Source organism: Drosophila yakuba, chromosome 2R (assembly GCF_016746365.2).
Source record: "Drosophila yakuba strain Tai18E2 chromosome 2R, Prin_Dyak_Tai18E2_2.1, whole genome shotgun sequence".
NCBI classification, from domain to species: Eukaryota; Metazoa; Arthropoda; class Insecta; order Diptera; family Drosophilidae; genus Drosophila; species Drosophila yakuba.
This window is the reverse complement of record NC_052528.2, coordinates 1,838,711-1,854,652: the sequence shown is the minus strand read 5'-3', so window position 1 is coordinate 1,854,652 and position 15,942 is coordinate 1,838,711. Positions and strand designations below refer to the sequence as shown.

The window sequence follows — 15,942 nt, the reverse complement described above, 5'->3', positions numbered from 1 at the left end:
TTGGGTTGCCGATGCCAGCTTCCCGTCTTATTTTATAATGAATTGTTATAAAAACGCTCGCTTAGGTATATATTACTCCATTATTAAAGATAACTTTAATAATTTGCGTAAGCTTTCATTTATTAATAAAACTAGTTGTACATATTTTTGCGAAAAACAATTCCTAATACATTCCATATGTAAAATAAAATATTTAAAACTAGCATACGATTTAATTTATCGAATTTAATAACATATCGGTTTACGTAATAATCTTTTTAAAATCGGATTAAAAATTGATAAGATTCTATTACATGTTGTTTTGTCTTTATTGTTTTGCTTACGATTTCTTAAGATTTTTCTTACCAACTTAAAAATTTTATAAATTACATACTTACAATGTGCCACTTTAGTCTTTATACACCACCTTATTTAAACTTAAAATCGAAAAAACTTATATATTTATTAACTTAAAAAAAATTAATGGCGTGTTGTTAAACATATTTATGTAAACAATATTTAAAAAAAAATTCCATTTGGTTTTATAAAGAACTACAAAAAATTTATTAAACACGCTCTCTCGGCGTGCCATAAAAATTGTATTAGGTTAGTTATAACAAAAAATTAATATTTTGTGGTATATACCTTTATCTTGATGACTTCATTAAGTCATCTTGGCATTGAAGAAACTTAAGTTTCCAAATAGAATTGGTCCAGTTCCACCCACTTCTTATATAAGTTAACAACAAAAATGTTTAAATCCAGAACAATGAACCCCAATAAGCAAGCTTCAATCTGCAAGCTCAGCGTCTGCATAATTTCCTGCACACGCCGAGCTGCCAAGCAGAATTCGATAATTTCCTGCACACGCCGAGCTGCCAAGTAGAGTTCGAAGAATCTGATTGGTAACAACATCCGCTCCCACCAATGCAAGTGATTCCAAGAAGACTGCACTGATTTGACCAGCAAAACATCAGCCGATGTCGTGGCCTATTGGAAAGCTACGGAGCCGACGCCGATCCTCTGCCACCAAGGGCAGCGCAGCTCACAGCCAAAGACTCACAGCTTGCTAGGGACAGCTTAGGGTAATTTAGTTGCAAATTGGATTTATACAAATAAAGTCGTTCTTAACTGAACTCCAATTTATTTTATTATTTTTTTTACCTTGCTAACCGCAAAGTAATTAACTGGCGCCCGAACAGGGACCGGTGCGCGTACGATACAACAAAACGTTTTGTAAGTTCGCGGCTCGCAATAACATTTGCGGCAACCGGCCTAATCGCGAGTGACAAGAACGCGCAACTCACGGAAAATTAACATCTTTCGTTCGTTCAAATTCCCTCTGGCATATCGAACTTAACATGTTCATTTGCCCATCGGTGGACTCCAAGGACTGAAGGCAGGGCCACAGACCACCCCTCAACCCTGTACGCATCGCTGGATCCCAAGTAGTCTTCGTTAGATAAACAGGATGAAATCCGGATCGTCGGAGGGAGGAGCCACATCAAAAAGAATACCCATAGTACTGTAAGCTTAACCAACCAAATTTAAAAAAAAAAAACTCAAAACTAACAAACAAATTGAACAAAGAAACATATAAATTTAAGTGATCAATGAAAAAATAAATAGAATAAATCACCTTTCAATGCTGTCTCAGTAGGCGGCAGCACAGTAATTACGCATCATACGGTAGCAAACCTTTTTAATATTCAGGATGTTGAAGTAAAATTTTTTCTGTTGCCCAATTAAAATCTTTCGATGCCATTTTGGGCAATGATAGTTTAAAAGAATTAGGGGCAGTAATAAAAATCAGCAAAAATATTATGATATTAAAGAACGGTCTCTCGATCCCCATAAAAGAAAAAACATTCGAAGCAGTCGACACAATTATTCCGAGAACATCCCACTTGTCCGACAAACAAAAAACCAAGCTAAGCGAACTACTCAAGTCGTTTCCAGACTTGTTCGCAGACCCAAACCAAAAACTGACCTACACAACTAACGTAAAGGCAACTTTCCGAACCTCGTCCGATAATCCTATTTACTCAAAATTCTATCAGTATCCAATGACACTGAAAGATGAAGTAAACAAACAGAGAAAAGAACTTTTAGAAGATGGTATAATTCGACCTTCTAGGTCTCCGTACAATTCACCAGTGTGGATTGTACCCAAAAAGGCAGACGCTTCAGGCGAAAAAAAATATCGCATGGTTATTGATTATCGCAAACTCAATAAAATAACCATTGCAGATAAATACCCTATTCCTGAGATAAATGAAGTTCTTACCCAATTAGGAGTATAAAGTATTCTCCGTTTTAGATCTGAAAAGTGGTTTCCATCAAATCTCGTTAAAAAATAGTGACATAGAAAAGACCGCCTTCTCCGTAAACAACGGAAAATATGAGTTTACACGACTCCCATTTGGTCTTAAGAATGTGCCCTCAATTTTCCAACGTGCATTAGATGACATACTTCGTGAACATATTGGAAAAATATGTTTTATTTACATAGACGATATCATCATATTTAGCAAAGATGATGATACGCATATTGAGAACTTGGCTAAAATTTTTCAAACTTTACAGAACGCCAACATGAAATGTCAGCTAGACAAATGTGAGTTCATGAAAAACAAAGTCGAATTCCTTGGATTTGTTGTCTCCGATAGGGGAATAGAAACAAACCCGAGTAAAGTGGCAGCGATAGCAAATTATCCCTGCCCTAAAACTTTGAGGGATCTAAGATCCTTCCTAGGCCTTTCCGGCTATTATAGAAGATTTATACAAAATTATGCCAAATTAGCAAAACCCCTAAATTCACTTTTAAGAGGGGAAGATGGACACGTGTCCAAAAGAATGTCATCCAAAAAAATAATTTCATTAGACAAAGAAGCTCTAGAATCTTTCAAGAAGCTTAAAAGTAACTTAGTGTCAAAAGAAATAATTCTCCGTTACCCAGATTTCAAGGAGTTCCATTTAACTACTGATGCTTCAAATTTCGCGATCGGCGCAGTTCTATCGCAAGATAACCACCCTATATCATTTCTTTCTAGAACACTTTCCAAAGCCGAAGAGAACTACGCGGCGAACGAAAAAGAAATGTTAGCCATAATTTGGGCACTCAAGGCCGTCAAAAATTACCTATACGGTAAAGCAAAGGTTAAGATCTTTACAGATCATCAACCTTTAACACATTCTCTGAGTAGCTGGAATGGAAGCGCCAGAATCAAGAGATGGAAAGCTTATTTGGAGGAATATGATTATAAAATATTTTATAAACCAGGAAAAGAAAATGTTGTTGCAGACGCGCTCTCAAGAATACCTTTAGAGCAGATTAACTCTGTTGCCTCTACACAACATAGCGCCGAAAGTTCTAGACATGACCTAATCCCTAGCGTCGAAGCCCCAATAAATGTTTTCAAAAATCAAATATTCTTTTATAAATCAAATAAATATGACTACAAGTTCACCATCCCATTTCCTACTTTCCATAGACATGAAATATACAGACTCGAATACACCACGGACGATATACTAACAGACCTAAAAAAACACCTAAAGCCTTCCGTAATTAACGGCATTCACACGACTGAAGACATTATGGGAAAAATACAAACAACCTACAGAAGTCACTTTAAAGGAATCAAAACTCGATTCACCCAATTCAGGGTAGAAGACTTGACAGACGAAACTGAACAGGAAGAAAGAATTCTTCAAATACATAGGAGAGCACATCGAAACGCTCTAGAAAATCAAAAGCAACTAGCAGAAACCTATTATTTTCCAAGAATGAAACAAAAAATTATACATTTAGTTAAGCAATGTAAACTTTGCAAAAAAGCTAAATATGACAGACACCCCCCAAATCCGGAAATTCAAGAAACTCCTATTCCAGAATATCCCGGTCACATATTGCACATTGACATTTATTCTACAGAACGACACTTAGTACTCACTGCAATAGATAAGTTTTCTAAATTAGCGCAAGCACGAATTATAAATTCAAAAGCAATAGAAGATATCAGAACGCCTTTGCGTGACATTATATTTTATTTCGGAGTCCCAAAACATATCGTTATGGACAACGAAAAAGCTTTCAATTCCCAATCAATTAAGTTCATGTTGGAGCAGCTACAGATAGAAGTCTATACTGCCCCACCATACAAAAGTTCCGTTAACGGTCAGGTAGAACGATTCCATTCAACACTCTCAGAGATAATGAGATGCCTCAAGAAAGAGGGCACTGAGAGAAATTTTAAAGAACTTTTAGAAAGGGCAGTTTACGAGTACATTTACAGTTTTCATTCGGTTACAAAGAAACGACCATTAGAAGTATTCTTCGGTAGGAGAGTAACAACAGACCCGGACCAATACGAGACAGCCAGACAAGACAATATTGAAAGACTTAAAAATAAACAGGAAATTGACCGAACAAACCACAATAAGAAAAAAAACGAAATACTAAACTATCAGCCAGGAGAAGAAGATATAGGAAAGAAATAGTTAAGGAAAACAAGCACACTACAGTAACAACAGAATCGGGAAAAACGGTACATAAAAGCCATATCAAAATCTAAAATTTTTTCAGAATATTACTATGGATTACGAACGATGTCAGTGGAACGATGAACCTTACAAACTATACGAACGCACAGATACTGACAATGAACAAGGGGATCGGAAAACTACAAACCTCAACAACTAAACTAATACACCTCATTAACCTCGACCAAATCCAAACCGCTTTAGATATTTTACATGAACATACGGAAAATAGCCTTAAACGCAGTCCATTATACGCTACCCTTCACCATGAGATAAACACAACTACTCACATATTCCGAACAATCACAGCCTTTCCCAAAACTCGAAAAACTAGGTCCTTAAATTGGCTAGGGTCAGGATGGAAGTACATAACGGGTAGCCCAGATCATGATGACCTGGTTATGATAGAGCAGAACTTAGATAAACTTATTGACAATAATATTAACAAACAGTTAGAAGTTCTTCCTTCTAAATAAACTAACTTCAGTATCTAATGCTCTCAGCAATTCTATTAAAAAAAGCAGTTCAGTAAGTATCGAGACGGCTATTAGTTTGCACAACCAGATTCGCCTTTTAAAAGAAGAAATTATTAACATTAAATATGCCATTCAATGGGCACGATTAAACGTAGTTAACACACTTGTATTAAATGAAGATGAGCTAATTGAAATCGAGAAAATTTTTAAAAGAAATAATATGCCAACCCTATCAATGGAAGAAATAATGGAGTTTTCCGATGTGTCAATTCTACATAATAAAACAACACTTCTGTATATTGTAAAAGTTCCAAACTTAGAAGAAATACAATACCAAGACCTTATTATAAAACCCATAGTAAAAAACAATTCAATCATACACTTAAACTTTCAAGAAATCTTTGTTAACAAAAACATTACCTATGGCATTCCCCAAACTTGTAAAACCGTAGAATATATAAAAATATGCGATAAGAAAAAAATTGTTAATATAAGTAATTCAAAATGTATACCAAAGCTAGTTCAGGGACAGAAAGCGCTGTGTAGTTTTAGCAATGCCGACCATGTACCCAAAATAGAAGAAGTCGACGATGGAATCATTCTACTAAACGACTACGATGGAAACGCAACATGGAACAACACAGAACTTCACCTAGAGGGCACCTATCTGGTTCAACTATCAAATGACTCGATAATTATCGACAACCAGCAGTTCAGCAACTTGGAACCTACAGTCTCGACCCCCGGAGCACCTCTTGTGCAGTTTACGGCCGAAGAAAAAGAAAGACTTAAGGTTCTATCTCTTGAAGCATTGGAAGCATTGCACATAAACAACACTGGACAGCTGATGAACATAAGAACACATTCAACAGTTAACAGCATTACTTTGTTAACGCTCTTTGGGATTGTGCTGGTTCTCATCCTGGGTTTGCACATCTATAGCCAACGGAAGAGGAGGGGGAAGAGTTAACAACAAAAATGTTTAAATCCAGAACAATGAACCCCAATAAGCAAGCTTCAATCTGCAAGCTCAGCGTCTGCTGCCAAGCAGAATTCGATAATTTCCTGCACACGCCGAGCTGCCAAGTAGAGTTCGAAGAATCTGATTGGTAACAACTTCCGCTCCCACCAATGCAAGTGATTCCAAGAAGACTGCACTCATTTGACCAGCAAAACATCAGCCGATGTCGTGGCCTATTGGAAAGCTACGGAGCCGACGCCGATCCTCTGCCACCAAGGGCAGCGCAGCTCACAGCCAAAGACTCACAGCTTGCTAGGGACAGCTTAGGGTAATTTAGTTGCAAATTGGATTTATACAAATAAAGTCGTTCTTAACTGAACTCCAATTTATTTTATTATTTTTTTTACCTTGCTAACCGCAAAGTAATTAACTTATAGGGCCGCTTTTAAATCTGATTAGCTTCCTATTTCCTTCTCCCTTAAGTAATGCTCAAATTTATTTCAAATGCTCACTGGGAATTAGATCGGAAGTCTACGGGGGTGTTTTCAAAACTTGATTAATGTTGTAGTAGGTGCGTTTTTAAAGACGTGTGCTTTCGGTCATTATTATGATAAAAGTAAAATTACGACCCAATTCCAAGACGATCTGCGCATTGCTTCAGATTTCTCTTAAGGATCTCAATGCACATTTTGTGGTCCATAAATAAATTGCAGGTTTCTGACGCCTTATGGCTTATAGGCGTTTTTAGGTCCTCGCCAAACTCAGTTTAAAGCAGATCTTATCAACTATACGGTCATTTATTTTTTTATTTTCAAAACGACCATCTTTGAAACGTCCAATTAGATGTTGACTATTTGATCGGATTCTGGATATAATTTTTGCGATTTCGGCATGTTTTTCTTTCTTTAACATGTAAGTTTAAATTATTTATCTTTCTTACAGCGTGAGCAGCTCCTTACGCGTCATTTTGTCAAAGTTTGTGATTAAGAAATATTCAGCAATACAAAAAAATGTAACATAAAGCAAACGGGGAAAAGTCCCCTTAAAAAGTCAAAAAGGATCACATAAATAAACCGGGATAAGTTAACTGCATTTTGACTTTTGTGGTACCAAAAAAGCATGTTAAATAAGTTTGTTGTAGTTCTTAAGTCAACCAAATTAAAGTTTCTTTTTAGTTCTTAAGGTAAAAATGTCCAACAACACGTCATTATTTTTTTCTTAATAATAATAATAAATAAATAAATAATAAATAAATAAAATAAAAAATTTGTTTCGATCAGAAATTTAAATCAGCTGGTTTATCAAGACTTAAGTGGCACACTTATTTTCGATTTTAGCATAAAACTGTAAAAAACTAGCGTTGTACCGAAATAACAAATGGAAATTAAAAATTATTTGTTATACATTTTATTGTAAATGTTACTATTTATCGTCATGGAATTTGCTTTTAGAAATGTTTGCACAGGTGATTTGATTTTGCTGCGTTTCTTTATGCCTAGGGAAAAACTAGTATGACAAATTTTTTTGCTGTTATATTCATATGTATAATTATAAAATATCTATTAAACTTACTGATTTATAATTAATGACTAACACTGCAAAATATTTTGAGAATGATCCTTTGTTGTTAAAAGTGTACCTTCACATGTCTTGAATGTTTCATGGGCAGGAAAACACGCAATATATATTTAAATATAGCTAAGACATAGCTTTTTAATACAAACTGGTCTTCTTCATGATTCGCAGAAATTCTTCTTGATTTACCTCTCCGTCATTGTCCAAATCGGCTTCGTCTATCATCTCTCGTAGTTCCTCGTCGGTCAGTGTTTCACCAAGTTCGCGAGCCACCCTCTTTAGATTTCTAAAGGAGATTTTTCCAGTCTCGTCATCATCGAAAAGCCGAAAAGCTTTAAGTATTTCTTCCTTAGTATCTTTTTCCGCCATCTTTATTGTCATTAGTTGCAGAAAGACGTTGAACGCAATACGTCCGCTGCAATCCTTGTCAATGTCGGATATCATCCTTTTAATCTCCTCTTTTTTTGGTTCGAATCCCAAAGCCCTAATCGCCACCTTAAGTTCCTTTACCTCAATGTAGCCCGTGCCTTCGTTGTCAAATAGATCAAAGGCCTCCTTAATGTCGGATTTTTGGGCATCAGATAGTTCGAATTTGGGCCCAGACTTTTTGCGACCTTGTTGCGTCCCCCTTTTGGCAGAAACTGTAGCAGGGTTGGCGTTGCCAGACGCAGTAGAAACATGCTCCATGAATTGATTGGCTTAACCTAAGGAAATATATAAGTATGAATGGATACAAGTTTATAATTTTGTGCAGGCTTCAGTTATATCTGAAACTCACGTAATTTCAGATGTTAGTTAAAGTTGATTTACGTCACATATACTATTCTATAATAGCGGGGGTTGATTTGTTGGAGGCTCCTTAGTTTATGTTATAATAAATAAACATTAAGAGCTCTATGCAGCCCCACCCTGATACTAGCGCAACATACAAATAGTTAACAACTTAGAAGTGCAAGCAAGTTATACGTCGTTCACTTGTAAAACAGCTCTTTAATGCTCACTAGAGGAGACGCAGAAAACAAACACAATCACTCTGTTAAAGGCCTGTTTACACACGCGAAAATTCTCTTCTACAACAGGAAAGTCACAATAGTAAGGTCTCTTAGTTACTGTTATATACATTACATTGCAAAACGCTTTTTTGTTTTGTGACAGATGTGAAACATCGTTTGCTACAATGCAGCTCTGTAGAAACATCAAATGAATATGTATTATTATTTAATTCTTTTTTTTCTTTCCTTCATTATTTTTAATCAACTACTCACCAGATAGTATTCTTCTCTAGAACTTGCTTACCACTCAATTTGTATGAATGTCTTAAGAATTAATCATAAGAATTTGTCATACTGTCATATAACATTTACAAACTTGGCTGTGTCTATGTCTCTGGAGTCTGTATGCTTAATCTCAACTTTCTAGCTTTTGTAGTTCCTGTGATCTCAGCGTTCATACGGACGGACAGACGGACATGACCAGGTCGACTTGGCTATTGATCATAATCAAGAATATATATACTTTGTATGGTCGGAAACGCTTCCTTCTGCCTGTTACATACTTTTTTACTCTACGAGTAACGGGTATAATTATCTAATTTCAAGTCTTATTTACTAATAAAAGTTTATAAACTTTATTTTGCTTATTCAATAAATTCATGCAAAACACTTAAACTTTATCGCATATTGAAAATTCCGGAGTCAAGGGTCCTGAGGTTTTAACTCCTAGCAATTTTGTCTGAGCTCTGTGTTAAGGACGGCGCAGTTTTTTGTATTATGCTTGCCATATATCTCTATTTTTTTGGACCACCGGTGGTACATGCCGCCAAATAAAACATTCATATTTTAGCGACCAGTGATAAACTAGAGCAAAGAAAATATCAATAGTGACGTCATTCTATATTTGATACTATCGATAGTATCGCACTTAAAAAAAATAAAGGCAATTCCAAATGTATTTCTTACATGTTATTTGTATGTATGTATATATATTATATTTTTTATGTTAATATTTATATAAATAAATTAAAATATTAGAATATTAGCTTCTTTTAGCTTCAAAGCGAACGGTCGTGTTTTTTCTGCGCTCCGAATTTATTATTGTTTTGCCAAATCCAGCGGTGGATTTTAATAAGTTCTTGAATAACTCAATTTCGTTATCACTACTAGTAAAAGTTCCGTTTGCTTCGCGAGTGAATCTCTTGTGATTTGCTGTCTCGCTTTCCCACACAAAATCCTTAAGTGCAGACTGCGCTCTTGCGGTACATTTTTGATTTTGTCTTTTGGTGCAGTGGTCAAAACCCAATTAAATATGGAAACCATTGTTGTCTGCTTCCAAAACTAATGCCGTCAGGTAATAAAGCCTGAGCAGTCAAAAATGATAGAATGGCCGAACAAGTGATGACCTTGCAAAACGCCCTAATCTAAAATGCCGTTGTGATACTTGCCTAGGAGTTGCGAATGAAATGAAACTCTTTATGCGCCAAACTAAAGGTGTCTTGAATAGACTGATCAGCAGTTTTGGCGTGGCTACAGATAGTTTACGGCGAGCTAATGATCTTCTTTCCGCGATAGATTCACAATTTAATAGCCTCAAGCTATTAAAGGAATCTCCAAAGCGCAAGAAAGCCAGTGGTGGTAGGCTGCCTAAGGGGAATGCCCCGAAACCTTCGGCAAGTGATCAATAGGACTCCACAGCTGATCAGTTGACAACTGCAGCAAACCCTCAAATGTTGCTTAGATCGGCAGCTAAAAAAGATTCGGAGCAATCCGATCAATCCGTTGTGAAGGGAGTCCAGTCTGGGATTGCTACAGATTCCGTTTTGTCCGCACTGGTTTCTCAACCGGTGATTCCACCTGTTGAGGGACTTATTAATTTGGGCCTAGGGAGAGCAATAATAAACAACCTCTTGTAGCAGTAACTTTATTTTTATTTAATTTTTTTTAGCAAAGCGAGCAGCTTTAAAAAACTTTGTTTGTACGACTTGTGTCGTACAAGTGTAGGCAGATCATGGGTAACACTTTTCCAAAGGTTTTCAGGGTTAATCTTAGGGCGGTTTGAAGAGATTCGTCGTTGAAGTTGTTTGTTGGGCAGATTGTTTTCAAAACAGTTTTGACCGATCTGACTAGTCGTTCCCATGCGCCTCCCATATGAAGTGCTGCAGGCAGGTTGAAGTGCCACTTAATTGCTTCGTATTTTATGGTGATTTCATCAAAGTCGATCTTTTGTAGTTCTTCTTTCACAATTTTCTCCGTGGCTTTAAAGTTTGTGCCGTTGTCAGAAAAGATTTATTTTGGAGTCGCGCGACGTGTTATAAAGTTCCGCAGACACATATACATGAGCTTACTTCGAGTTTATGGGCTACTTCTATGTGTACGGCTCCCGGTGCTCTACGGTGAAATGGACTCCCCACCGTTTTTTCTTGTGTCTGCCAACGTTGACCAGTATGGGACCAAAGTAGTCGACTCCCGTGTATGTAAAGGTGCTCTCGAAGCAAGCTAGTCGGGCGACTGGTACAGGATCCATTTGAGGTACTTCGGGGCTGGAGGAGGCAATTTTGCACAGTTGACAGGCCTTTCGAACTGTTTAATACAGTAGTCGTAGACGAGTTATGTAGAAATAGCTTCGAATGCGATTTATCGTTGACTCGTGCATCATGTGATGTCATTTTTCCTGGTAATATTTTGTAATTTAAAATGCGGTTTTTCAGCTGAATACGCCCTGGATTGCGCCTGTTTATATAGTCACGATTTTGCTCTATTTATGATTTCGGGGTCTGACGTTTTCGGCAGTTAATTTCCGAGATATTTAGCACGAACTCTTTGAATGTATAGCATGAATGTTGCCACAGCTCTGTATATGCGTCTCCAATCAGAGAAGTATTCTACTGCAAAATCAAAAACTTTAGTTTGTTTACAACGAAGATATGCTTACGTACTTCACACGGTTCGCTGTTATCGAGAATAATGTCTTGTAGTGGCCATTCGCTATCTGGCTTGACTAGGAACTGAGGGCCTTTTAACCAGCGATTAGCGTCAGGAGTTTTGATGAATTTGGTAGCTGAGTCCGCAACGTTTCGCTTTGTGGGAATCCATCGCCATTGGTTTCGACTCGTGTTATCGATTATCTCCCCAACTCGCATTACGAAGGCTTGTAATTTCCGTGGGTCCATATCAAGCCACTGTAGAACGGTCTTAGAGTGTGTCCAGTATGTACTTAAATTGATGTTGAGCCTTCTAACATTCATGGTATTTTTGGCGAGGCCCACTCCAATTACAGCCGCCAGTAGTTCCATGCGTGGTATTGAGACTGGTTTTAGTGGGGCTACCTGACATTTGACTGCTACCAGTACTGTGTCGACGTCTACTCCTCGCCTGATACGAAGATAGGTGACTGCTGCGTAGGCGTACTCGCTCCCGTTTACAAACGTGTGCAAATTAATTTGGTCGGCATTCGGCAGCAAAGTGGAGTAGAAGCGAGAAAATTAAAATTTGATAGCTTGAAGCAGGACCGTTTTCCATTGTTGCCATGACGTGAGCAGTGCGAAGGGCAGTTTTTCGTCCCAGTCTATGCCTGCTCGCCATATATTTTGCAGTAGCATATCGTGTAGCAGGATAAGAGGGCCAGGAGATAAAAATCGACATTAATACTTGTAGAGCTTCTCGTTTTGTTGGTATGGATTCTCCATTTAGGACGTCTCTTTTAAGTCTCGCGAATCTAGAAGTATACTTAAAAACGTCGTTTGAGGGTTTCCAATACATACCAAGAACCTTTTCCGGGCCACAAAGTTCTTTGGGATGTTGTTCGGCTATTTGGCGCTCTCCAAATTGTTTGAGGATGGCGGTAGAGTTCGTGATCCAATTTCTTATAGTGAATCCTCCCTCAGCATGAATGTCTCGGACTTCTGATGTTACTGCGATCGCCTCAGAGTCGTCGGTGTAGCTGTCTATAAGGTCGTCCACATAATGAGCTTTTGTAATTGACTCGAAAGCTCGGGGAAATTGATCCTTAAAATCCTGTGCGTTTTTGTCGCGCAAGTTATAGTTCCGGGGGTAGTTGTCGAGGAAATAGATCGGCTGTAGTTTTAAACTTGTAGGGTAATTCAGTTTGTTTGAAAGAATACTTGTGAAGAACTTGGATGTCAAAATCAGACTGAGTTTATATTTTAGCTTTGGCCACAATGAGACCTCCGCCGTTTAAGTACATACAAAGGGATACATAGTCTTAAGCATAAATACAAATGTAAAATAAACTGCTGTGTCGGATTGTCTTGAGTTGGAGTGGGGACCTGTTGCTGACTCGTAACTGTGGATTCCTGGTACGCTGCGGAGTGGGGGCATCCTGCCCAAGTGCAGCGTAGACATATTTCATATTTAGGCAACGGCCGGTCGTTGAACGGCCGTTGTTCGGGTTTCAAAGTTTATGTGTTTGTTGTTCCGATTCCAGGGTAAGCCTGGGTGGCTTAGCTGGTGGGTCGGTATACCGGTTGGAACCGGTAACTCCTCCCTCCTTGGATTGAAGTGATGGCCAGAACGAAGGAGTGGTCATCACGAAAGTTTCCGGTTGGACAGAAGGTGAAAAGAGTATCTTTTTATACCCGTTACTCGTAGAGTAAAAGGGTATACTAGATTCGTTGAAAAGTATGTAACAGGCAGAAGGAAGCGTTTCCGACCATATAAAGTATATATATTCTTGATCAGGATCAATAGCCGAGTCGATCTGGCCATGTTTGTCTGTCCGTCCGTCTGTCCGTCCGTATGAACGTCGAGATCTCAGGAACTACAAAAGCTAGAAAGTTGAGATTAAGCATACAGACTCCAGACTCCGGACTTTAAATCATGTTTTGATATTTTGTCATTTTTATATTGGTCTTGTAAATTTCAATCGATTTGCCAAAAAACTTTCTGCCACGCCAACTATAACGCCTACAAACCGCCAAAAACTGCGTTTAAGACTCTCCTTCTCTCTTCCACTAGCTGAGTAACGGGTATCAGATAGTCGGGGAACTCGACTATAGCGTTCTCTCTTGTTAGTTTTGGTGACGATGATTAAGCATGCTATTATTGTGATGCTTCCCAAGATGTATATAATGGTGAAATTTGTTGTCGTTACATTTTTCCAATAAATTAGATCATTTTGATCTTGAATTGTTTGTAAGTTAAGTTTTTGCAGATTTAAATCTTCTATGTTATTTGTTAGGTTGATACTTTGAATGGAGGTGAAGATTAATTCTGGCCTTTCTTCTTTGGTGTAAAGCTGTTTGTCATAGGTAATTCCATTTATAGATATTGTGCAATTCTGGATTTCTAGGATTGCTGATCCCATTATGACGTTTGGTGTTGAACAATCAGATTCGATTGTTGTCTTCCTGGTGTTAAAAATGAAGATATATCCGACTTCTTCCTCCACGATGGATTCCTGCTCTCCGACATCCTTACTCAGACAATGCGCAGTTTTGTTATTTAAAATATCGATTATACAAGTGGGTTCAAAATTGTTTGAGCTTATAGGTAGGCTTTCGCAGAATTTGTATTTGCAAACATCTTTTATCGAAGTTCTTAAAATTATTTGGGTCGTGATAAGCTATAAATTTAGGTAGTATTAAGTACTTTGATATATTGACAGGTAAAGGGATAATATGTAAGAATTCATAATAAAGTTTGCTGAAGAGTGGTATTTTTACTTTGAATGTAATCTTTTTGTTCTGTATAAATGTTTCAAGTTCTAATAGTTTTATTATTTCTTCATTATTCATGTTTTGGATCTCGTTGTCTTGTATTTCTTTCTTTATTAGTTCAATTTCTTGTGTTGATAAAATGAATTTAGGTATAATTCTTAGTTTAGATAAAAGAATACTTTCTTCTATATTATTTAAAAAGTTTGATAGAATATCAATGTTAATACTTATTCTAGTTACGTATTGTAGGAGGTGTATTTGTTTAAATTCTGTATTTATTGTCTTAAAAATCATGTTTTTATATTTATTTATGAAAGTATTAATGTTTTCTTGCTCTTCATTTATGTGTTTAGTGATATTTTCAAATCTTTCAATTACTTTGTTATTAAATGTCATTTGTTTATTTGAATTGGCTACTAGCTCTCTTTCGTTTTCTCTAATAATTTTGAAATTCTCTTTGAGTCAGATGGTCAACTCATCTAAATTTCCTGTTACTGTCTTTATGATACTGCCTAAACCGTTTATTAATCCTCTCCTCTGTCTACCTTTGGGTATTAGAATATTTACTCTATCCTTTAATTGATTTATTTTTAGGAACAGACTACCTACTACCTCTCTAGAATAGGAAATTTCTTTTAAATCATACATGGCTCTATCGAATTTGTCTATTGTGTGTGCAAGTTCTTGTATATCGATTTGATGATTTAAATAGGTGTATGATTGAATTAATTTTGCTTGTCCCACCTTTATTTTGACCAAAGAGTTAGTTCCGTCCAATTGAATTAGATTAATTTGGTGTGCGTAGATAGTAAAGAACCTGAAAAATGGATTTATTATTATTTTTACGAATTAAGCGCTTTATTTTGGATTTGTGTAATTTCTGTAGTCTAGTCGATATAAGTGTGATATTATTATCTTTTGCGATTTTGTGTTTGGAAAACCTAGGAGTGATTTTGTTTCGCCTATTTTCTTTTCGAAAAATTATATCCCCTGGTTTTACTGTCATTGGTGTCTTTCTGCCTTTGTTTAATTTATTGATATTTTGGTTCATTTTGTCCTCCATTTCTTTTTGTACTACTGGATATATGGTTTTTTGGAATTCATTTAATTTTTGTAAGTAATCGTTTTGGTTATTAAAGTTTGTTTGTCTCAAAAACATGTGTGTTCTCCCTGTAAATAGTTCGTAGGGTGTATGTTTGGTTGATGAATGAATAGCATTATTATACGTAATAAGTGTTTCCAAAAGGAATGTCTTCGTGTAAACATTCCAATTTTTCGGATTTTTTTGTTTCCAATATAATTCTGTAAATTTCTGTTAACGAAGAGTGAAGTCTTTCTACTGGGGAATTACTTGAAGATTGTAAAAAAGACGTGACATGGATATTTATATTAAATTGTTTACAAAAATCGAGGAACACTTGTCCAGAAAATTCCGTACGGGGAATCCCGTGGATACTGAACAAATGTTTAAGAGATTTTACTACGCTTATACAATTTCTAGATGGTTACTTTTGGTATGATAATTAAGAATGACTGAATTTTGGTTATGAACAAATTATTATTTAATAGGATTTGGGGACAAAAGAACGGGCCATCTTTAATTGTAACTGGTAGATTTATCAAAGATTTGGATTCTTCTTGAACTAACTTGATTTCCGACGTTTGATTTGTTTCGAAAAACAAGGCGTATTAAAATTTTGGTGAAGTTAATGTTAGACTTGCCATGTCGACAACCG

At 36.6% G+C, this 15,942-nt stretch overlaps 2 protein-coding genes across 2 annotated transcripts; one reads left to right on the top strand and one right to left on the bottom strand.

Annotated features, from left to right (window-relative positions):
• Window positions 1–5,113: 5,113 nt before the first annotated feature.
• On the top strand, window positions 5,114–6,340 carry LOC122319522. Its single transcript, XM_043206903.1, has 2 exons — window positions 5,114–5,179; window positions 5,518–6,340. The coding sequence occupies exons 1-2, from the start codon at window positions 5,174–5,176 to the stop codon at window positions 5,968–5,970; spliced, it is 459 nt and encodes a 152-aa protein (XP_043062838.1). The 5' UTR covers window positions 5,114–5,173; the 3' UTR covers window positions 5,971–6,340.
• An 891-nt stretch (window positions 6,341–7,231) lies between these two features.
• On the bottom strand, window positions 7,232–8,223 carry LOC6539072 (caltractin). The gene has a single exon (XM_002085951.4). The coding sequence runs from the start codon at window positions 8,221–8,223 to the stop codon at window positions 7,675–7,677; it is 549 nt and encodes a 182-aa protein (XP_002085987.1). The 3' UTR covers window positions 7,232–7,674.
• Between the last annotated feature and the right edge of the window lie 7,719 nt (window positions 8,224–15,942).

Bases quoted from the DNA above. Each gene is read 5' to 3' on its own strand.
- LOC6539072 (XM_002085951.4), bottom strand. From the start codon at position 8,223: ATGGAGCATGTTTCTACTGCGTCTGGCAACGCCAACCCTGCTACAGTT.